A 25,090-nucleotide genomic window follows, 5' to 3' on the forward strand; every position below is an offset into this window, starting at 1 on the left:
TTTGATATTTAGGGTCCCTAATCCACTTGTCCATGTGAGAATGATGTGGAAGAGATTTGGAATGAGAATAGCACAAGCTTGCGGAGCGTGGATTGTCTTGACATTTCTGCTTGAAGGAGGTCAATGATGTCCCATCTGATTGGGGACAAATCGTGGTGCTAACAATATTTTTGATCTGTAGATATCGGAACAACTCAGATTTAGGAAAGTTATAGGTAGCCTGCAACACTGGGAATGGTTTCATTCTGTTAGTGGTAGCAAGGTGGTAGAGGTATGAAATTTCATACCTGGATCATTGTCTGAATGAATTTGACTCTTCAAAACCTGGGGTGAAAGAAGGATTTTGAAGAAATGACATCAGGGTAAGTGCAGTGATATAAGACCACCTTAGTATTTAAGGGTGTCCCAAAGCCTCAGAGAATGGACTGAGATTGGATTTTGTAGGGTCACTCTATAGTTGGAGAGAAGCCAAAGAAAATTATCCATACTTAGGGGATCACAATTGATTGCTTTAGGTGATACCCATAGGAACGTCTTGGTGACAGTGTAAAAGTTAGTCAGTGGAGTTAGTTGGGAGGCCTAATAATAATTTTGTAATTGGGAACATCTAGCCTGCCATGGATTCTAGGTTGATACAAGACACATTTTGGCAGTCTAGGTCTTTATTGCAGCCATATAAATTGCATGATTTACCTTTGTTGATTGCAGAGAATTTACTAGGAGACCCTGAATGATAATAAGGCTAATAATTAATCTTGGTAGCCACTGCATAAACATAAAAATATATGTATGGCCAAAACTTTTTTCTCTTACGTCCTCTGACAGTCGCCGCCCATTCACACAGTCTTCACTAATGGGGTATTGCTTCCTCTCCGCAGGAGTTTCTAGGCAAAAGACTTGTAAAAGAACAATTCATCTACATAGTCATACCCATGGGGGCTGTCCTTCTAGTCCAATACCCCCCTGCAATAGCCATCCCAACTCAGTTTGTCATTTTTTTCTTTACATTCCTAGCTGTTTATTTTATTAGCACTAGTTAGTTGGATCTTCGGATGAAGACGACGTTTGCGGAGCTGGGAATCGGACTGACCGTCCTGGCTCTGCAGGACAGAGGATCAGATGGAATCCCAGCCTGCCATCGAGCGTTCCGCAGGCTATGTGTTCGCCCTGGCCTCGCAAATGACCCATCCCTGTCCTCAGGGATGCAGCCTGTGAGGTGGCTACCTCACTGGACACGGCATAGGTTCGTCCATGCACTTCTAGTGTCCTGCTTTTTTGGCTGACGGCACTCCCCTGCCATCTGAAGGTGGGCGGTTTCCCGTTTGATATGAGGCACCCCACGCCATCGGGTACAGGTAAGTACACTCTGTGTGGGGCCTCTGTCTTGGGTCGGCAGTCCATGTGTGTCTGTGGTGTCCCCCTATGTCTGTGCGTTTTTGGGCTCCCTAGTCCCGGTCCCTGCAGGGGTTTTGTTCTCTCACAGCAGCGCTGTGTGGGGTTTTGGGGATCCCTCTCCTAATGTCACTTTAGGGTGCTTGGAGGTACAGACACATGCGGCGACCGCTGCGGGGTTAAAAACCGCCGGTCTGCCATTTTAGGTGTGGGCAGCATGTCTGGCTTCACTTTGGCATTTAATACAGCATGCTATGTAGTGATTTTGGCGCCTTGCGGCGCCATCTTGTGTGTGGCAAACGGTCGTTCCAAGCACATGTCGGCGGCCATCTTGCCGAAGCCTCCCATTAGTTTCAATAGGCATCCATTTTCCCTTGGTCTGCAGCCTTGGTTCAGCCTCCAGCGATGACATCACTTCCTCCCTTCTCTCAGAGCCGACCAAAGGAGCTGGTAACACACTTGGGGGGTTCTGTCCTGCTGTTCCTTTACTTTACTACTTGTGCAGATCTTCCTGGCCAGTTTTGACCCTGCGGGGGATCTGTGTGTCACAGTCCTTATAGCGGTGTGCTGCGGGGGGCCGCGGCGCTCTTAAAGGGGCCAGTATTCAAAAAAAAAAACTTTTTATTTCTGCTATGGAATCCCAGGACAGCAAATTCCCTCCAGCTTTGGTGGGGGATTCAGGTTCCTCCGAATCCTCTGCCCTGACTAATTTGTCTGCTGTTGTGGCAACTTTGGTGTCAGAAATGGATGTGCTGAGTTCTGACCGTGCTGCTAGAAAAAGGCCTAGGATTTCCTTTTCATCTGATTCTTAATGTGACATAGTTGCTTTAGGTAGCGTGGCCCTTTCGGGGTCTCGTTCTTCTCAGGACCCGCAAGAGTCCGAGGGGGAGGCGGAGGTTGCAGGGGTGGATGATTCCCCCCCCTGGGTCGCCCGAGGAACGCACAGTTATGGATGCGCGGATTCTTGCCGTAAAGGAAACACTACATTTGGAGGATGAGCCCACTCCCCCGGGGCGTTGTGTCCTCTTTTGGGACACACAGGACCCGCAAGACGGCGCAGGTTTTTCCTTGCCCCGCAGAGTTTCACCATAAGGTGAATGAACTATGGCGTAATTTAAAACACATCTTCGTGGTACCTAAGAAGTTTCAACTTCTCTACCCTTTTGCGGCTACTACGATTGCGCGCTGGTGTGTGCCTCCTCAAGTGGATCACACGGTAGCCAGATTGAACAAGGCTACTCTGCTCCCCGCCGAAGATTCTCCGGTGTTTAGGGACCCTACTGATAGGAGGCTGGAATCTCTTGCCCGACATTCTTATATGGTGGCGGGTTCCATGCTCAAGCCTATTTTTGCCTCTGTTATGGTGGCTCAGGCTGTGGCGGATTGGACCAAGGTGCTCAAACGCACCCTCGTGGCTGATTCTGCCCCCCCCCCCACTACCGTGGAGATGGTGGATCAGATTTATCAAGGGGTCATGTATTTGTGCAATGCGGCCTTAAATGAGGCCCCTTTAGCTGTGCGCCTGTCCTGTGTCGCAGTAATTAACCGTCATCTTATCTGGTTGAAGAGCTGGTCGGCTGACCAGAAATCCAGGAAGACGGTGGCGGATATCTCCTATGCGGGGTCTCGCCTTTTTGGGGAATCCCTGGATGAATTGGTTAAAGGAGTCACTGGGGGTAAGAGCACACTGCTACCCCAGAACCCTAAGGGTAAGTTTTTCCGCGGCAAGCGGGGCTTCTCCTTTAAACCTAATCAGGGGTCCTTTCGTGCCTTCAAGGCGCAGAACAAGGGAAAACCCTTCAAGGGCCAAGGTGGCCAGAAAAAGCCCTGGTTCGGCAAACAAAAATCCGGCCAAGCTGGGTCGGCGGCTCAGTCCGCCTCTGCCTGAAGGGGCGCCCTCACCCGTTTCAGGGGTGGGGGGACGTTTGCGCGGTTTCCTTCAACCTTGGCTGTTCCGGACCACGGACAGGTGGGTTCAGGAAATCATTCGATCAGGGTTACATAGTTACATATTTAGTGAGGTTGAAAAAAGACATCAGTCCATCCAGTTCAACCTATGATGTGTGTGTGTGTGTTTGCTTTTAACCGTACATTGTATACCCCTGTATGTTGTGGTCTCTAAGGTGCCCATCTAATCGTTTTTTAAACTATCAATGCTCCCTACTGATACGACTGCTTGTGGAAGAGAATTCCACATCCTTACCGCTCTTACAGTGAAGAACCCCTTACGCATTTTAAGGTTAAAACGCCTTTCCTCTAGTTTTAGTGAGTGGCCACGTGTCTTATTGTATCTCCTTTCTCTGAATAGTTTGTTCCTTATGCTAGGGTCGCCAGTACAGTATTTGTACATTGATATCATATCCCCCCTCAATCGTCTCTTCTCCAGAGAGAATAGGTTCAGTGCTTCTAGGCTTTCCTCATAGCTGATGTCCTCCATTCCCCTAATTATTTTTGTTGCCCTTCTCTGGACTCTTTCCAATTCCAGCACATCCTTCCTGAGGACCGGTGCCCAGAACTGGACATCATACTCCATATGTGGTGGGACCAGAGTCTTGTAGAGCAGGAGAATAATCTCTTTATTTCTGGAGTGAATCCCCTTTTTTATACATCCCAGTATTCTGTTGGCTTTGCTTGCAGCGGCTTGGCATTGCATGCCACTGCCAAGCCTGTTGTCTACCAGTACCCCCAAGTCTTTTTCCATCCTAGACTCACCCAGAGGTTCCCTCCCTAGTGAGTAGCTTGCTTTCTGGTTTCTGGCCCCCAAGTGCATTACTTTTTCAACATTAAACCTCATCTGCCATGTAGTTGCCCACCCCGTTATTTTGTTCAGGTCCGCTTGTAAGGTTTCCACATCCTGCATAGAAGATATTGGCAAGCTTAGTTTAGTATCATCCGCAAATACTGAGATTGTACTAGATATCCCCTCCTCTAGATCATTTATGAATAAGTTAAACAGGATTGGTCCCAGGACAGAACCCTGGGGGACCCCACTTTCCACACCCGCCCAATCCGAGTACTCCCCATTAATCATCACCCTCTGGACTCTCCCCTGGAGCCAGTTCTCTATCCAGGACTCACCTTATGGTCCATACCTACCTTCCTTAGTTTGTACAGTAAGCGTTTGTGGGGAACAGTATCAAAGGCCTTTGCAAAGTCCAGATACACCACATCCAAAGGCTTTCCTTTATCTAGGTGGCAGCTCACTTCATCGTAGAAGGTTAATAGATTGGTTTGGCAAGAACGATTTTTCATGAATCCATGCTGATTACTACTGATAATACAGTTTTCATTACTAAAGTCTTGTATGTGGTCCCTTAACATCCCCTCCCAAATCTTGCAGACTACAGATGTTAGGCTGACCGGCCTATAGTTACCCGGGATACATCTCGGCCCCTTTTTAAATATTGGTACCACGTTGGCTTTTTTCCAATCAGCTGGCACCATACCGTCTGTAAACTATCCTTAAAGATCAAGAATAATGGTCTGGCAATCACCTGGCTGAGCTCTTTAAGAACCCTCGGGTGCAAGCCATCCGGTCCTGGTGATTTATTTATGTTAAGTTTCTCTAGTTTAGTTTTAAGTCTATCTTCTGTTAGCCATGGCGGTATTTCCTGAGGTGTGTTGTTTAGTTCGGCCTTACAAGCTAGGTTCGTGTAGCCCCCCGATTCTTTTGTGAAGACTGGAGAGAAGAAATTATTTAACACTTCCGCCTTTTCTCTGTCCTCAGTGGCCATATTTCCTTTGTCATCTTTTATGGGGCCAATGTGTTCTGGCCTCGCTTTCTTACTGTTTATATGCTTAAAGAATTTCTTGGGGTTCTTTTTACTCTCCTCTGCTATATGTCTCTCGTGTTCTATTTTAGCCACCCTGATTTCGTTTTTACATTTCTTATTACACTCTTTGTAATGCTTAAATGCTGCCAATGACCCCTCAGTCTTGTATTTTTTGAAGGCCTTTTCTTTAGCACTAATATGCATTTTTATGTTGGAGTTTAGCCACCCAGGGTTTAGTTTTGCTCTTTTAAATTTATTTCCCTTTGGAATGCACTGGTCAATCCCCTTGTTAAGTATGCTCTTGAAGCACTCCCATTTTTCCTCCGTGTTCTTTGTTCCCAGGGTTCTATCCCAATTGATATTTTCTAGCAGCGGGCGCAGTTTTGGGAAATTGGCTCTTTTGAAATTCAGCGTCCTTATATTACCCCTCTACTGTAATTAATACTGAAACTTATTGACCTATGGTCACTGTTTCCTAAGTTGCCCTGTATTTCTATATCCGTGAGCAGGTCTGTATTGTTGGTAGTCAGTAGGTCAAGTACCGCATTGTTTGCACAAGGGTACAAGATCGAATTTCTTTCGCGGCCAGCAGACAGATTCTTTCCCTCAAATCTTCATTTGACCCCAGGGTGGTTGCAGGACCTGCGTCAAGCGGTGGAGGATCTCCTAGCCCAGGGGGTTGTCGTCCCGGTGCCTCATCGAGACAGGTTTCGGGGGTTTTATTCGAATCTGTTCACTGTGCCCAGAAATGAGGGCAAAGTGCGTCCGATTTTGGACTTAAAAGCTCTGAACAGCTTCGTGCACATTCGGAAATTCCGCATGGAATCACTCCGCTCGGTGGTGGCCTCCCTGAATCCGGGGGAGTTCCTGGCCTCTATAGACCTGAAGAATGCGTATCTGCACATCCCCATTTTCGAGGGTCATCAGAGGTACCTCCAATTCGCTATCGCAGAGGATCATTACCAGTTTGTAGCGTTATCTTTCGGTCTTGCTTCGGCTCCATGGGTCTTTACCAAAGTGTTGGTGCCTTTTCTGGGCCTGTTGCGGGCACAGGGCATTGCGGTCTTGGGTTATCTGGATGATCTCCTGCTAAGATCGAGTGCCAGTCAGAGTCTGTTATGCGATCTGCCCACTACAGTCCAGACGCTCCAGGAATTCGGTTGGACAATCACATTCAGAAGTCGACCTTGACGCCTTCCGTTCGGCTCCCGTATCTGGGAATGATCCTGGACTCTGCTCAAGCAAAGGTGTTCTTACCGGAGGACAAGCTCCGGACCCTACAGTCCGAGGTCAGGTCCCTCAGGGACAACGAATCCTCATTGCTCAGGACCTGTATGCGGGCCCTGGGGTTGATGGTGTCAGCCTTCGAGGCGATACCATTTGCACAGTTTCATACACGATCTCTCCAAGCGGAGATCCTGGCCAAATGGGACAGACCAGCTCAGTCCTTGGGCCTGAGTGTGTCTCTGAGTCGCCAAACCAGAATGGATCTCTTGTGGTGGCTTCAGTCCTGGCTGTGTCGGAAGGAAAATCCTTCCGGCTGATTCTGTGGACGGTGATACTGTACCACGGATGCCAGCCTGTCGGGCTGGGGTGGAGTCCTGGGCAACCTGTCTGCCCAGGGCACTTGGTTGGGGAGGAGTCCTCTCTTCCGATAAACATTTTGGAATTGAGAGCGATCAGGCTGTGCCTGCTCCATTGGTCGGATCGTCTTCAGGGCCGTCCTGTATGGGTGCAGACGGACAATGGCTTACATCAACCACCAAGGGGGCACCAGGAGTGGCCGGGTGGCCCAGGAGGTGACCAGTATCCTGTCTTGGGCAGAGACTCATGTCTCGGCGATATCGGCAGTTCACATTCTGGGTGTGGAGAATTGGCAGGCCGACTATCTGAGCCGCCAGACCCTGGACCAGGGGGAATGGTCCCTACACCCGGAGGTGTTTCAGATGCTGTGTGCGAAGTGGGGATCCCCGGATGTGGATCTGTTCGCGTCTCGGCTAAACCACAAGGTGGAAAGGTTCGTGGCAAGAATGCGCGATCCTCTGGCAGATGCCTCGAATGCGCTGGTGGTGCCTTGGCGTCAGTATCATCTGATATATGCCTTTCCTCCGATTCAGTTGTTGTCCAGGTTCCTTCGCAGGGTGGCCTCGGAACAATCAATGGTAATTCTGGTTGCGCTGGACTGGCCTCGCCGGTCCTGGTACGCGGACATCGTTCACCTGGCCGTAGAGCCTCCGTGGCAGCTACCAATGTGAGAAGATCTACTGTCTCAGGGACCAATCTTCCATCCTGCTTTACAGTCGCTGGCTTTAATGGCCTGGCTGTTGAAAGCCAGGTCCTGAGGGACAGGGGTCTCTCCTCAGAGGTCATTCCTACTTTGATCAAGGCTAGAAAAGCCTCTTCTGGTAAGATTTATTACCGTACATGGAAAGCTTATTTTGCCTGGTGTGAGTCCAGGGGTTTCTCTCCTCGTTCCTACTCGGTGATGAGGGTGTTGGCTTTCCTCCAGGCTGGTGTGGACCAGCGCCTTGCGTTGGCCATGATTAAAGGCCAGGTATATGCCCTGGCTGTTCTTTTCCAGCGCCCTGTGGCGTCTCATTCCTTAATTCGCACCTTGATTCAAGGTGTGCGTCACTTGGCCCCTCCTAGAAGGGAGCCCTTACCTCCATGGGACTTGAACTTGGTTCTGTCCCTGTTGTGCAAGGCTGCGACTTGGTCGTCGGTGCACACCTTTTCCAAATTCCAAAGATTACAGGATTAAAGTTCTGGCATCAGCCGATGCCTCCATTGGCCGCAAAGTTCTCTGTGCGGCAGTGCCATAGGGGACCCTGGTTTTGTACTGGTCCCTAGCTGTTGGGGGTTGTTTTCCCCTTGGTTATTAGATTTCCTGGGTTGTTGCTCCTGTTAAGCCCTTTTTTGTTACCCAGAAGGTTACCTTTCTGCTAATGTAAGGTTCCTTTCTCTGATGTGGGTACTGCGTTGCTTTTCTGATGGTTGCGTTGCCCACCCCTCATGTCTACACTGCTTTGGGACATCCCCATTAGTGAAGACTGTGTGAATGGGCGGCGACTGTCGGAGGACGTAAGAGAAAACAGAATTTTTGTAAAATATTACCGTAAAATTCCTTTCTCTGAGTCCTCCGACAGTCGCCGCCCCCGCCCCTCTTTTGGGTTTTTTTCTACACTTTCACTGCTTGCGACCAAACTGAGTTGGGATGGCTATTGCAGGGGGGTATTGGACTAGAAGGACAGCCCCCATGGGTGTGACTATGTAGATGAATTGTTCTTTTACAAGTCTTTTGCCTAGAAACTCCTGCGGAGGGGAAGCAATACCCCATTAGTGAAGTCTGTGTGAATGGGTGGGGACTGTCGGAGGACTCAGAGAAAGGAATTTTACGGTAAGATTTTACAAAAATTCAGTTTTTTTTAGTTGTGGGATTTTTTTTTTTTTGTGCTGTGTACCATTGGGGACATTTCACTTTGCTTCCTGTCCCAGAGATGCAAAAAGAAGGTAATCTCCCAATGTAAGAGGAGTTCCCTTCTTAGACACTTGTTCCCAGAACAGATGTTCCCATCGGAAGATTTCCCCTTATCTCTTGTTCTGGAAACAACTGTAAAATGTTGGATTTTCCCTCTTTCTTTCTTGGTGGCAGTACAAATAGAAGCATGAAACTCACCAATGGGAATATGAACTGCAAAAGATAGAGTCTAACCCTTCCCCACTTTATCAATTCAAAAGAGTTTGCCTAAAAATAAACATGCATTTTATTTGATTAAACTTGTATTAATTAATTGGTTTCATTTGTGTATTTGTATTAGTACACAACAAGCATGTTTTAATTTTCATTACCATTTACACTTAATAACAAAAAATTACCAAACAATGGAATGGAGCTCTTCAATCAAACTTATTCAAAAAAATTCATCCTTCTTGGACTGTCTGATATTCCTTATTTAAAACCAATCTTGTTTCTGATCTTCTTTATAATGTATATGGTGACAATATCTGGAAATTGTCTTCTCATTATCATGGTGAGACTTAATTCCCGTCTCCAAACCCCCATGTACTTTTTCTTAACTAACCTTGCCATCATTGACATCTGCTTCTCATCAACAGTGGTACCCAGAATACTGGTAAACACCATATCACAGGATAGAACTATATCTTTCCTAGGATGTGCAGCTCAGATGTATTTCCATCTGGCTCTTGGAGGTGCAGAATGCTTAATACTGACTGTCATGGCCTTTGATAGATATATTGCGATTTGTAAGCCATTACAGTACAATATGATAATGGACAAACAACTCTGTCTATGTCTGGCTATTGCATCCTGGTTTCTAGGCTTTAAGAATTCAGCTATCCAAGCAATGTTCACATTTCAGCTGCCGTTCTGTAAGTCTAATGTTATTGACCACTTTTTCTGTGAGATACCACCTTTACTTCGGCTCTCCTGCAAGGATATCTATCTCAATCAGGTATCAGGCATCATTGCAACTGCCCTCTTTGCATTCGGTACGTTCTTCCTAATTTTTCTGTCCTACCTTTGCATCACCTTAACTGTGATAAACATCCATTCTGTAACAGAAAGAAGGAAGGTTTTCTCCACTTGTGTCTCCCATATTGCTGTGGTCTCCATCTACTATGGTACTATCATGTTCATGCATATACGACCTCAGTCCAGTTACTTCCCAGAACAGGACAAAGCAGCCTCTGTTATCTATACAGTTGTGACTCCAATGGTTAATCCTGTAATATACAGCATAAGAAATAAAGATATCAAAGAAAGTATCAGAAAGACATTAAAGATTATCTAAACCCAAGAACACAAATTGAATATATTGCAGCTTATAAGTCTATCTTTATGTTGCCAGAATTTTAGTGTCCTTGTACCTTCCTGTGCAATGTACTGATAAATCCAATATTGTTATCATTCTTCAAAGCTATCTTATGTGCACTACAGAAGAATGTCCCCTCTGTAATGGAGATGACGAGTGTAGGAGTGGTTAGTGTTCCAAATCAAGAAAGCAGCCTCGTAACACTGATGGCTCCCCCCACAGATAGAGTACAACAAGTGAGTGTTGTCACCCTAACACAGGAAGTGTGTTCTAGGGTGACAACAGTGAAAATGAAGGGAAAAAGCCTGCCACTGGGCCTAAGCACTGATAAGCTGCAGTATATTAAAGTTTTGTTTTTAGCTTTAGACACTTGCTAAAACTAGTATATTATTTTGTCTCCCAATCTGGCTCCACTATCTTGAAGATTAGGCCCTCAACTTTGGAAAATATATATTACTTGATGACTCCAAAAAAGACTGTCTGAAATATATAAAGAACTTTTCCCTGTTTCTCCCCCTTCAGTAACTAAATGGGTGGAGGAAGTCCTGGATCTAAATGGGGAGGATTGGGTCTGCATGTGGAGTTTCTCCTTTACTCGATTAGTGGCAGCAAGGGACAGGTTTATTCACTTTGAATTCCTACACAGGATATAATATACCCCAGCTAAACTGTCCAGTATTTATCCGCCGGTCTCGACAGAGTGTTGGCGTTACTTCACTTCCTGGCTACTTTCGGACATATCTTTTGGTACTGTCCAGTGGTTCAGGACTTCTGGAAAGTTGTCCTGCACTGTATAACAGAGGTCACTTCCCTACCCCTGCCCATGACGATGACAGTTTGCCTTCTTGGTCTTGTGAAAGGTCTGGCACTGATCAGGGCTCATCCTACTCTATGGCTATTTTATGCTTGCAAGGCATTGATCCTTTACTGGAAGAAGCCAGTGACACCCTCCCTGACTTATTGGAAAGGGCTGGTAAATAAAGTGGTTCCCTTTTTAGAAGGCTACAGGTTACAAGGCACAGTGAAGCTGCATTTGATGGGCACAGTGAGGCTGCATTTGGTGGGCACTAAAAAGGCTGCATTTGATGGGCACTGGTGAGGCTGCAATTGATGGGCACAGTGAGACCGTGAGGCTCACAGTGAGTGACTGGTAGCAAGCAGTAACTACCACTGTATATAGTTTATTGTTGTTTTTGAAGTTTGAAAGTTTGCATGCGGCCCCCATTGGATATGAAAACATGTCCAGTGGCCCTTGAGGTAATTTGAGTTTGAGACCTCTGACTTAAAAGCATAGTTTCTATTCCCTGACACCAGCGTAGACAAATTTACAACCCTCTTTTTGCATGAGACACTGTTTCTAGCTAGGAAAGTGATTGCACGACAATGGATGCGCGACAAACCCCCCACCTTTCATGACTGGCTCCGAGAGGTTAACACGCTACCCTACAAAAAGTTAATATATGCCCACCATGGGTGTCCTTCCAGGTTTTACAAAATATGGGACAGATGGGTGCAGCCCCCAGAGACATGCATTTGATTTTATACTGCTGTTTGTATTGAATCTTTTTTTTTTTTCACCACCCCTCTCGCTTTTGTATTCTGTCAGGAACATAGAGCTACTATTGTTACAGCTTGGCAATTCTTATGCTCATCATATGCAGAGATATATAGTAACTAAGTAGAACTACTTCATTACTGTACTTAAGTACCGAAAGGCGTTATCTGTACTTTCCTAGAGTAGAATTTTTTTCTCCTACTTCCACTTTTACTTCACTATATTTTTTCGATGATTTCAATACTTCTACTCCGATATTTTTTTTTTGTGCTGCATAGTTACTCGTTACTATTATAAAAATTACCACTGCCAGAACAGTAGATGGCTGATTTCATGAAGCTCAAAACATGTGTATTATCAGCGCATACGAAAATAAAAGCTACTGTATGTATAAATAAAAGCTGCATTTGAAATAATAAAAAAAAATATGATGTTCAAACTTTTGACTTCTTTCTTTAATAACTACATAACACAGTACTTGTACTTTTACTTTCAGTACTTGAGTAGCAACATTTAAAAAAAAACTACTTGCAATACTTAAGTACAAAAAATGTTGAATACTTTAGTACTTCTACTCAAGTCACTTTTTGATCGAGCACTTCCACTTCTACTCAAGTCACTTTTTGATCGAGCACTTGTACTTTTACTCAAGTATGGGTTTCGAGTACTTTATACAACTCTGACCATATGCGATGGATGTACCTAAGTATTCTTTCTTTGACATCACCTATATTGCTGTATTACCATGACAATTCCTCTGTTTGCTTCTTTGTATTTGTGTTTTTTTTTTTTATCAATAAAGAATTTGTTTGATTAAAAGCATAGTTTCACTGCTTTCTACATAATGGTCAATGTGTACCTATCGTGGTCAACCAGTACCCAAGTACCGATCACCAGCTCATCAGAGTCCCCGAGTACCTATCACCTGCTCATCAGAGTACCCAAGTACCTGTCACCTGCTCATCAGAATACCCGAGTACCTGTCACCAGCCCATCAGAGCACCTGAGTGCCTGTCACCAGCCCATCAGAGCACCTGAGTGCCTGTCACCAGCCCATCAGAGCACCCGAGTACCTGTCACCAGCCCATCAGAGTACCGGTCACCAGCCCATCAGAGTACCGGTCACCAGCCCATCAGCGTACCTGCCTCAAGCTCATCAAAGCACCCGAGTACCTGTCACCAGCCAATCGGAGTACCTGTCATCAGTCCATCAGAGTACCTGTCACCAGCCCATCAGAGTACCCGAGTACCTGTCACCAGCTCTTAAGAGCACCCGAGTCCCTGTTACTAGCTCATCAGAGTACCCGGAGACCTGTCACCTGCTCATCAGAGCACCCGAGTACCTGTCACCAGCTCATCAGAGCACCCGAGTACCTGTCCCCATCTCATCAGAGCACCCGAGTACCTGTCACAGCTCAACAGAGCACCCGAGTACCTGTCACCTGTTCATCAGAGTACCTGTCTCCAGCTCATCAGAGCACCTGAGTACCTGTCATCAACCCATCAGAGTACCTGTCACCAGCCCATCAGCCTACCTATCACTAGCCCATCAGCATACCTGTCTCTAGCTCATCAGAGCATCCGAGTACCTGTCACCAGCCCATCACCCCTGTCGTGCAGCCCAACAGTACCTGACCTGCATCCCATTAGTACCTGACTTGCAGCCCATGAGTACCTGATGTGCAGCCCATCACTACCTATCGTGCAGCCCATCACAACCTGTCATTCAGCCCATCAGTGTCACCTGTCATACAAGCCACCATGTCCAAAAAAGTTTTTACTACCGAAGAGGCATATCAATTTCTAAGCCTGACGGATGAGAGCACTCACTGTCCAATTCCAGTTCCAAATCCAGTTCAGAATTCAAGCCCTTTGCATGCAGTACATCAGCGACCGAATCAGGGGAGAAAGCAGTCCATCCTAAAAGATGTTCTGAAAACCAAGCAGCCACCAGCAGCACCATACATCCCAATGGCCAATCGGCAAACGCCAACAGTGCTAGACCCCATGAGGAAAGGCCCAGTACAAACACTGGAATTTCACACCAGACCTAAAGAATTAGAGCCCAAACTCATCTTCCAGACAGTTTAGCAAACTCATTATGGTTACCTTCTAACTCAGGGTCAGCTACAAGCTACAAGCTTTCACAGCACAGCCAGGTGTGCAGGTCAACACTGAAAGTTTTTCTGTGATTGATTTTTTTTAAATGTATTTTTCCCTGACGAGTTACTTCAAAGCATCGTGGACCAAGCAAATCTTTTACATAGAGAACAACCCCAACTCATGCCACACCTGTCCTTTTGAACGGAGACGCCTAACAGTGGAGGAGTTTAGCTTGTTTTTCTGCCTTACAATCAATATGGGGCTTATAAAAAAAAATGATTTGCATTCTTATTGGTCTACCAACCCCATCCACCACATGCCAATTTTTTTCAGCTGTCATGTCCACGTCCCGCTATGACATAATGCGCTTCCTGTATTTCAGTGATAACTCGCAGTGCCCTCCCCAAGATCATCCCAATTTTGAAAAACTATATAAAATTTTCCCCCTAATTACTTTTTTTTTAAGAGGTTTCCCGAACTTTATGTCCCTGACTAGAACATCTCTGTGGACGAATCCCTGGTCCATTTCACAGTCCAGCTGGGATTTAAGCAATACATTCCCAGTAAGAGGGCCAGGTACAAATTAAAGCTCAACAAGCTCTGTGAAAGCACCACTGGATATGTGTACGCCTTCTGTGTGTACGAAAGCAGAGACTCCCAGCTCCAGCCCCCTTAGTGCCCAACGTACATGGGAATAAGTGGAAACATTGTCTGGGACCTAGCGTTTCCACTGTTGCAAAAGGGGTATCACATTTACGTAGACAATTATTATACAAGTTTGCCACTTTTCCACCATCTGTACCCTAAGAAAACTTTGGCCTGCGGTACAGCAATAAAAAACATGAAGGGCTCCCCACAGCGTTTAGTCACCACAAAACTACGAAGGGGGGATCCGGCAAGCCTGAGGAACGAGGAAGTGTTGGCCGTGAAGTGGAGGGATAGGAAAGATGTGTACATCATGTCCACAATCCACAATGACACCTCAGTAAAACTTCACAGAAGACGTGGTCCCATTCAAAAGCCTGGGTGTATCTAAGAGCACAATAAGTTCATGGGGTGGGGTGGATTTAAACAAGAAATGCTGCAGCACTATTTATCAACACGAAAGTCCCTCTTCTGGTATAAAAAAGTTGCAATTTACCTTTTCCTTTTGGCCATTTATAACGCAGACGTCACCTATCAAAAATCTAGAGAAACACAAGACTCCTTCCTCAAATTTATCAAAGATACTGTCACTGCCCTGATCTACCAGCAAGGATCCCCCCCCCCCCCCTGAAAGTATTCGCTCTGAATGTTTCAGCAGACTGCAAGAGCGCCATTTCCCTGACAATGAAGGGAAGGGGGGAATCGGCGCTTGTTTCGCTAGATGTACACAAAGATCCAAACAAATTATGCAGCAATATATGGAGCCAGAACTATGAATAATCCTACAGCTCGATATAACACATAATCCTAGCTATGATGTGAAGAAAATTTAAAAGGTGAGTAACAATATGTAAAACATGTGGAACAGCTATATACACTGTGTGACTTCAATAAGATGATAAATCAATACAAATGAAGTGGTGTGCAAGACATACACAATGATAAAACAATATATGTTGAAGCAATACTAAACAATATCACATATTCTCAGTGTGAAATACCAAAGCTATGAGTGCTCAGATATAAGTGTAATAGCATAAAAATTACAATAAATAAATATATAGATGGGGTGATGATCAATAAAAATAATAGTCCATGTGCAAATAAATGTGCAAAAAATGCTTCAAAATAGGTGGCTTTATGTGATTCTTCACAACAATCAGGTGACTTTCGTGGAACTCCAAAGTGTGTCTCCAGAAGTGAGCTATATCCTCAAATAAGTGTAATGGCCGCTCACCTCCAAAAACATCTTTACAGGCGTTTTGTGATAGCGATCAACGGGCTAGGGTAATATAATCCTCCTCCACAGGTGGGGGCTTCTATTGGGTCCTCTGGGATGTCCTTTGTTCCTACTGGATATCAGTCACCTCTTTTGTTAATGGGCAATAATCCTCCAGATACTCCCAATACTCCTCCAGTCACTCAAAGAGATAGTCAAGTACTCATGGTGAAGTATGTAAGAATATTTATTTAAGAACAAGCAAATAAAACTTACAGTTAAGTAAGAGAAGGTCAGCAGCCGCCGATGCGGTATAAGTCCAATACTTCCAGTCTGGGCCGTAGATCAGAAGTGACGTCACCCGGCTCCTCCTGATGTGTTGCGTCACTCAACACGTGACTTTATCAAGGGTGATAAAGTCACCATGCCTCTTACTAAATACCTTGGACTGTCTACTTTCCAAAAAGGGATAAGGTGGGGGGTATTTATACTGTCCTGACATATCAGGGCCTCGAGAAAAGAGCTAGGCAGTCAGTATATCAGGTGTGATCAATTTTCAGTAATTATTACCATAGCTTGTAGACTCTATAAGGGTCCTTTCACACGGTCCGTTCAGTTTTTTCATCTGCTCAGTTACTTTTTTTTTTTTCACACAGACACGAATGCACTTTTGGAGGGTCCGTTCCGTATAAAGGTATATTTTACTCTAAGAGTGCGATTCCTGCGCTATCTTGGGTAAGTAAGCCACCCTGATGACGCACATACAGTAACTGATACCAAAAAACAGTTTGAAGTATTAACCACTTTCGCACTGCTCACTAGAGCTGTACTGCGGCAAAGTGGCTCGAAAACGTCTGGCGACGTAGACCTACGTCACCAGACATTCCCCCTTCTCGGCGGCGCGCGTGTGCCGCCGGAGGCTCGCTCCCACTGTATTCAGTCACAGCGGGAGTCGGGCCAGGGGAGGAGCGGCGGCGATCGCCGGGGAATCGAGTGTGGAGATCCGCCTGCTTGTGTAAACAGAGCGGGCGGATCTCCTAAGTGACAGGCAGGGTCAGATTGCAGGGTTCAGCATAGTTGAACCTGCGATCTGTCCTTCTGTCACATAGTCCCCTCCCCCCACACACGTCAGTAAGCACCAGGCATACATTAACCCCTTGATCACCAATTAAAATTAACCCCTTCCCTGCCAGTGTCATTTTTACAGTAACAGTGCATATTTATAGCACTGATTACTGTAGTATTGTCACTGGTACCCCCAAAAGTGTCAAAAATGTCAGTCAAGGGTCCAATCTGTCCGCCGCAATGTCGCAGTCCCGCAAAAAAAAAATTGCAGATCGCCACCATTACTCATTAAAAAAAAAAACACCAAAAATGACATAAATCTTTCCCTTAGTTAGTAAACGCAATAACTTTTGCGCAAACCAATCAAAATACGCTTATTGTGATTTTTTTTACCAAACATAGGTAGCAGAAAACAAATTGGCCAAAATTTTTTAAAAAATTTGATTTTTACATTTTTTTGGGGGGGGGGGGGGAATTTCATATAAAAAAAAATGTGAAAAATATTAATATTTTTTCAAAATTTACGCTCTTTTTTTGTTTATAGCACAAAAAGTAAAAATCGCACAGGTGATCAAATACCACCAAAAGAAAGCTCTGTTTGTTGGAAAAAAAGGACGTAAATTTTGTTTGGGTACGGTGTCGCACGTCCGCGCAATTGTTAGTTAAAGTCGCACAGTGCCGAATCGCAAAAAGTGGCCCAGACGTAAGACAGCAGAATCCTCCGGTGGTAAAGTGGTTAAATATATGGGGGGGGGGGGTTGTACTGCGCTTCAAGGGTGTTTAAATAGATCTCATATACAATTTAATAAATACAATAAATAAATATCGTGCTTTTATGTGTGTCTTGTGACTACAAATATCATGTGCAAAATACTGTCACTTGTCAAAATTAATCACATTGGTACAAATCAATATAAAAACGTAAATACTATAAAGTGCTAAGGTGTCAGAATCACAATATAAATAGACTATAAGGTGCTTATATTGCTTAAATGAATCAGTGCATAATCATATAAATATATGTGTTTCGTGTCAACCAGTGCAAGTGCCTCTCTCCTGTAACCATGTATATAAACACTTGGTGTACCAATATTAGTGAAAAACCGAGATTCTCATCAAAATTAAGTATAAAGTGTCCAATCACAAAATTGTAAAAAAAAATATATAATAGGTAATTCTCAGTGCTGATTATCTTCCTCCAATTTCCCTTTAATCTCCGTGATTGGGGGATTTTTAGTGATCACACATCTAGGTGTCCTAAATGCTCACCTCAGTGAGGTCAATAATACGCCTGTATCATTAGACCTGTAGTGGATGTGGCTCCTTTAATTCCTTATCCCAAAGCAGTCCTGCTCCTTCGGGGGGAGTCTCCGTCTCTCCTGACCTCGGTCCGTCTCTTTTACGTAGGGTGAACTTCCTATGGGGGCTTTTTGGGTCCTTCCGGGATCGTTCTGGTAGCTAATACCTCTGCTCCTTGTAGCTCATCAAAACAATGGGGCCATCATAGTATATGCATAGCTTTTATTTTCAACAAATATAGCAGACTAAAGGCCCGTACACACGTACCGATCGTCGGCATACAAACGTCGGCGGACGAAAGATTTGCCGATTGTACGCTTGTTAGTATGGTGCCTCCGACAGCCGTCAGAGCACATTCTGCCGACAAGAATCTGTCTTGCAAGCATTTAAATTTTTGTATGCCGACACCAGAACGGCCGATTGTTCGCCAGTCAGTACAGAATTCGGCCGACAGACCGCAGATTTGCAAGACTGGGCATGCTCAGAAAAGAAAAAACACAGGGAAAGTTAACCATTACATGACATCACTTCTGCAGTCGGCTGTAGTCGGCGGACAAAATTCTTGTGCAGTCTTTGCACTTTTTAACAGACACCGACAGCCCGGGGACAAAAGACGGCCGATCGTCGGCCGACGATCGGTACGTGTGTACGGGGCTTTGCATTTAAAATGACTGTCAACTGTATGCAGAGAAGCGCCGCAGGACATCCGTCCCGTTCTGTCACGTCACTTCCGGGTCGGTTTTTCATCCATCCGTTTGCGGATGAAAAACGGACACAATGTATGTCTATGGGATTGCGGATGTCAGCGGATGACACCACTGACATCTGTTTTTGTGTCCGTTCCGTTTTTTTTAAACGGAAGAAAAATAGTTTTAAAAAAACTGAACTGAACGGAATGGACGCGAAACGGATGTCAGCGGATGGTCATCCGCTGACATCCACAATCCCATAGACATACATTATATCCGTTTTTCATCTGCAAACGGATGGGATGAAAAACGGACATACAGACCGCCCGTGTGAAAGAACCCTAATTTTCACACAGACTAAATAATATAAGCTAATTTGGGTTATTTTTACCAAAGGTATGTAGCAGTAAAAATTTTGGCCCAAATGTATGAAGAAAATTACTTTTTTGCAACATTTTATAATAGAAACTAAAAATAAGTGTTTTTTTTTTTTCAAAATTTTCACTTTTTTTTCGCTTATATCACAAAAGATAAAAAACCCAGTTTTGATCAAATACCACCAAAATACAGCTCTATTTGATAAAAAATGATAACAATTTTGTTCGGGTACAGTGTAGCATGACTGAACAACTGTCATTCAAAGTGTGAAAGTGCTGAAAGCATAAAATTGGTCTGGGCAGGAATGGGGTGAAAGTGCCCTGTATTGAAGTGATTAAAGACCAGGAGCAGTGCCATGTCAAGCTGACCAATATTTCCCATAGATGCCAATGAGCACTGAAAACTGGTCTAGGCAGGAAGGGGGTGAAAGTGTCCTGTAGTGGTTAAGAAGAATCCTATGACAACATTTTAAAACAAAACAGCGTGTAGTCTCTCCCCAAAATCTACACCAGGCCCTTTGAGTCTGGTATAGATTTTAAAGTGAACTCCACACCAAAATTTGTAAAAAAAAAAAAAACTGCGTGGGGTCCCCCCTAAAATTCATACCAGACCCTTATCCGAGTATGCAGCCTGGCAGGCCAGGAAAGGGAGGATGAGCGAGCGCCCCCCTCCTGAACCATACCAGGCCGCTTTCCCTCAACATAGGGAGGGTGCTTTGGGGTGCCCCCCAAAGCACCTTGTCCCCATGTTGATGTGGACAAGGGCCTCTTCCTGACAACCCTGGGCTGTGGTTGTTGGGGTCTGTGGGCCTGGGGCTTATCGAAATCTGGAAACCCCCTTTAACAAGTGGGCCCCCAGATCCCCGCCCCCCTATATCAATGGGTATTGGGCCCCCCCCTATGTGAATGGGTACTGAGCCCCCCTGCCCCAAAGCCCCCACCCCCACACCAAAAAAAAAAACGGCGTGGGGTTCCCCTTGGATTCCGGAATGGGGGGGGGGTCTCTTTGCTGTTATTTTTTTTTTTTTTCATTTTTTTATCTGTATTTTCAGGAGCCGACAATACATTACAGCCGCAAGCAAGTTTAAATGACATTTTTTCCTTTAGAAATGTTAGTAATGCAGCAAGATCCATACATCGTACAGATGCAACACTTTGCAGGCACATTAGGAGACTCCCCAGGCACGATATTTAAAGGACTTTTTCATTTTTATTGTTTCACTTTAGGCATCTTTAAAATCACTGTTCCTTTAAAAACGATTGTTTTAAAAAAAAATTGCATTGATACATGTCCTCCAGGGCAGTACCCAGGTCCCCATACACTTTTTATGGCAATAACTTGCATATAAGTCTTTAAACTGAGGACTTTTGATTTTTCATGTTCATGTCCCATAGACTTTAATGGAGTTTGCATGTTCGCTAGTACCTTTCCCCTGTTCAAGATATTCTGGTGCGAACTGAACAGGGGGTTGTTCGACCGTTCTCCCTACTTGGGACCTGCATCTTACCCAGGGCCGGATTAAGAGCATCATGGGCTTGGTGCTGAGGATTTTGAAGGGCCTTAAGGGCCGTGCCTTGCCATGCACCCAGAGGAGGAAGGGTGCAGCCATACATGCCTAATTCAACATGGGATGCTGTCTCTGAAGCCCATAAACACATCCATGCATCAGCAACTGTCCCTCCTTGTCCGGCCTTCGCGCTGTGTGGGGAGGTTCTGAGGGTGCTGCCTGGGGAAGCGAGCATAGAAGCCAGACTTCTGTGTTTACAAGTGACAGAAGAGCGGTAACAGTGAATATGGCCAACCCGGGGCCTATATAAAAGGTAGGGGCCTGGAGCTGCAGCTCCAATAGCCCCTACGTTAATCTGGCCCTGATCTTACCCCCATATTTGAAAGGATTATAAAGATGCATGGAGATCACAGGAACAACAGGCATCCCACTGAACAGGAGAACAGAGCCTCCAGGTGTCTTTATTATCCCTTCACCATCCCATGTTTGGTCTAATGAATAAGTTGGGGACCTATCTTACTCTGAGTTCCAATCTTGGAGCAGTAGTCTTTATGAGGAATTAGAGTTTCCCCTAATACCAAGCTCAGAGCTCATCCCCTGGAATTATAGGTGACTGGCACATTTTAGGGAAAGCAGGAAACTGGAAGCTTTCACCAATGTGTTGTAAGCAAGCAACCTTTGGGCCCAACTGTCCATGCTTCATGACTGGGCTTTTCATTAGCTTTATAGGGAGCTCCGTCTTCCTCTTTCCTGAGGGGTTGGTTATATAGGAGAATTATACACAGTGTTTAGTGTTTCTTGTTTTTCTGCTTATTAGAACACTTGTTATACAGTACTCTTCTTTCCAACCCCCCCTCCCCTCTTTTCTTTTTATCCGCTGCTTACCTTTAGTCTACAAAGAGGAGGACAGGAGTTCTTTCCCTGTCCTTTTTTTTTCTCTGTGTTCTCCCCTCCCATTCCCATCCCCTGCACCCACTCCTTTAGTCCTTCACTCCTACACAGACCATATCCTCACGTGACAGGACACACTCAACATTCCCATAATGACTTCTTAACATGCACAATCTCAAAGAGTCACCCCCAAATTACCTACTAAAATACACACCTGGAATGTAAAAGGTCTCAACATCCATGAGAAGAGATCAAGAGTGTTGGGTGATTTATGAAGAGCAAGAGTACATTCTTTCTTCAAGCATTTCTTTAAGAAACTCACTTTCTAACAAGGAAAGTGGAGAAACTCCCTAACATCTGCTACCCTCATGCCTATAATGGGACATCCATGGACTCTAGATCCAGATGCGTGAGCACTGTAATAGGGTGTTTTGCCAAATGGGAGTTCAAAGATTTCCAAGCGGACAATCAAGGCTGTTATGCTCCATGTACACGGGACGTTGTAAATGGCCGTTTAGGAGCAGTTGGGCGTTTTTTTCAGAAGCCCCTGAACCCACCTACATTCTATCTTATCTGTCCATGTACACAGGGTCGTTTACAGTAATTTGCAGGCAGTTGAGTTCATGGACGTTTTTTGGAACGCAAATTGCGTTCGAACGTGTGTTTCCCAGCGTTTCAAACGCAGAAACGCGGCCGAACATGCCCAAACGTGACCGAACGTGATGAACGTACGTTCAGCCACGTTATAAGTTTTTTTTCTTCCATTCAAAATCATTGGTTCCCTATGGGAGCCTATTGATTTGAATGGAAATCGCACCACAAGTCGGATCCGACTTGCGGCGCGACTTGCACTGTGAGAATCTTGAGGGGGAACTCCACGCCAAAAATGGGAAAAAAAACTGCGTGGGGGTCCCCCGCAGGTTCCAAACCAGGCCCTTCGGGTCTGGTATGGAATTTGAGGGTAGCCCCATGCCGAAAAAACGGCGTGGGGTCCCCCCAAAATCCATACCAGACCCTTATTCGAGCATGCAGCCCGGTAGGGCAGGAAGAGGGAGGGGACGAGCGAGCGGCCCCACCCCCCCTGGACCATACCAGGCCACATGCCCTCAACATGGGGGGGTGTTGGTGCTTTGGGGCAGGGGGAGCTCTGCACCCCCCACCTCAAAGCACCTTGCCCCCATGTTGATGGGGACAAGGGCCTCATCCCCACAACCCTTGGCGGTGGTTGTGGGGGTCTGCGGGCAGGGGGCTCATCGGAATCTGGAAGCCCCCTTTAACAAGGGGGCCCCCCAGATCCCGGACCCCCTTCCTATGTGAATGGGTATGGGGTACACTGTACCCCTACCCATTCACCCCATAAAAGGCAGTGTATGTAAATAACGACAGGAGACGTTTTGGAAAGTTTATTAAAAATCTTCATCTGTTCTTCTCTGCTCTGGTCTTCTCCCTCTCCTGGTCTTCTGCTCTTTTGCTGTCCGCTCTTCTGCTCTTTTGCCCTCTGCTCTTCTCTTCTCTTCTTCTTCTTCCTCCGGTCCTCCTCCGACGATGTCTCCGATGATTATGCCAGTCTCCGGTCTCTGCAGCTTGTTATATAGCCATTGCGGGCGTGGCCCCCGATGACGTCATTGGGAGGCCCTGCCCCCTCATGTCACAGATGACTCATCTGTGACATGAGGGGGCGGGGCCTCCCAATGGAGACATCGTCGGAGGAGGACCGGAGGAAGAAGAAGAAGAGAAGAGCCGAGGGAAAAAGAGCATAAGAGCAGGAATGAGCATCGCTCGAGGTCCCCATCAGGCTTCCAGCTTCAGGGGAAGGCATCTGCCTCAGCTGGCCCCTCGCGACACCCAGACAGATTGGGTTGTTGGGGTTGTGGTGCACGTGTCCCTGAAGACAATACGATGCACGACAAGTGCTCCTCCCAGGCTGCGGGAGAGAGGGACAATTCAGACCAATGACTGGAGGCCCTAGTGAAGAGGGTCATCAAGGATTCCCTGGCAGAATTGGGAATAGGTCGGGCGCAGAGCCCATAAGTGAATCCTCCAAGCCCTCCCCCTGAAAGAGCACAGACTAGGGAGGATCCTAAAATCTCTCAGCCTTCCTGTCGGATAGTGACTCGGAAGTGGAGGACCCTTGCTTGGAATTTGAGTATGCTCTCGTCCCCTCCCTGGTGAGAGCGGTAAGAGAGACCCTGAATTGGGTTTCTCCGCCAAAAGAGAATAAATTCTTCAAACAGCGCTGCAAAGAGTGACTTAATTTCCCATTTCTAGGTGAATTGGGGGATATTATTATGGAGGAATGGAGTAAAGTGGAAAGGAAGAACTCCATGCTTTCCAAAATGTCCCGGCTGTATCCTTTCAAGGAGGAAGATATAAAACACCTAAAATCTCCTCCCTTGGTGGACGCCGCAGTCATGAGGCTGGTCATACATTTGACCCTTCCACTAGAAGATACAGCCTCCTTTTTAAAAATCCTCTAGATAGAAGAATGGATTCTGATCTTAAGAGAATCTATCTGACTGTAGGAATGGCATGCAAGCCGGCACTGGCCTTGGCCGCAATGTCCAAAGCGATGGAGTTATGGTCCGACTCAGTGGATGAGTCCTTTCGGAGTGTTTCTGAGGAGGCTGCCAGAAGTTCCCCCGATTCAGGAACTTGGATGGCTGACCCAGCTTCCAAGCAGATCTGGTGCCGTATTCCCTTTGGGGGTTCCTCCCTCTTCAGAATTAAGCTGGACGGGGCTATAACACAGGCTACAGGCGGCAAGTCTGTTTTTTTCTCCCTCAGAATTAACGCCCTCTCAATCCAAAGAAGGGGCAGCCCAGGAGGTATGTTCCAGATCGTGCCAAGGTAGCACGCACCTATAGACCTGGCAGAGAGCTTGGTCGTAATTGGAGATTAAGACAAACCTCCTCTCAGGAGCCCTCAAAGAGTGTCCCTTCTGGCGACCTTGATACGACCGGGTCCTTTTAAGATTGGGCCCGCTCAGGCATGTCGGGTGGGGGCTCGGTTGCTACACTTCCCGTGTGTCTGGGAGGCCTCAGTACGGGACCTCTGGACTGTCAGGCTGGTCACATGCGGACACAAGTGACCTTCAGCAAAGCACCAACACCCAGTTTTTCTTCCTACCTCCCTGTCACCCTCAGGGGAGAAGCGCAAGGTACTATTTTTCCTTCATAGAGTTTCTGGTGTCTCAAGGGGCTGTCATCTCCGTACCAGAACAAGAGTGTGGCAAGGAATCTATTACCCTCTCTTTCTCGGTACAAAGAAAATCGTATCGTGGAGACCATTCATCGTTCTGACCTTCCTTAAGCGATTTATCAAAAAGAAAAGGTTCAAGATGGAAACTCTTCTTTCTATTCAACAGGCGGTTCAACCAGCAGGCTGGATGGTGTCCATAGACTTAAGAGACGCATACTTCCATGTCCCTGTTGCACAAGATTTCCAGAGATATCTGTTTTTTTCCTTCAGGCAATTGCACCTGCGGTTTACTTGTCTCCCCTTCGGGCTTTCCACATCTCCACGAACCTTTTAGAAAGTTTTTGCTGGTTGTGGTAGCTCTGTTGAGAACAAAGGGCATTCGTCTTCATCATTATTTGGACGACATTCTTCTCTTGTCCCAAGACAGAACTCAGCTGTAGATGCAACTGGACCAAGTCGTGTCCACCCTTCAAACGTTTGGTTGGCTGCTAAGTTTGGAGAAGAGCCATCTATTCCCACCCAGTCCCTCGTCTACCTTGGG

The 25,090-nt window shown here is 46.0% G+C and overlaps 1 protein-coding gene across 1 annotated transcript; it reads left to right on the top strand.

The window, feature by feature from the left end:
- Positions 1 to 9,052: 9,052 nt before the first annotated feature.
- LOC309564296 (olfactory receptor 5V1-like) lies at positions 9,053 to 9,979 on the top strand (the record flags this gene model as incomplete). Its single annotated transcript, XM_082268922.1, has 1 exon — positions 9,053 to 9,979. The coding sequence occupies one exon, from the start codon at positions 9,053 to 9,055 to the stop codon at positions 9,977 to 9,979; it is 927 nt and encodes a 308-aa protein (XP_082125048.1).
- Positions 9,980 to 25,090: the final 15,111 nt, after the last annotated feature.

Source organism: Pelophylax lessonae, assembly GCF_965119305.1.
Source record: "Pelophylax lessonae genome assembly, chromosome: 9".
In the NCBI taxonomy this organism is placed as follows: domain Eukaryota; kingdom Metazoa; phylum Chordata; class Amphibia; order Anura; family Ranidae; genus Pelophylax; species Pelophylax lessonae.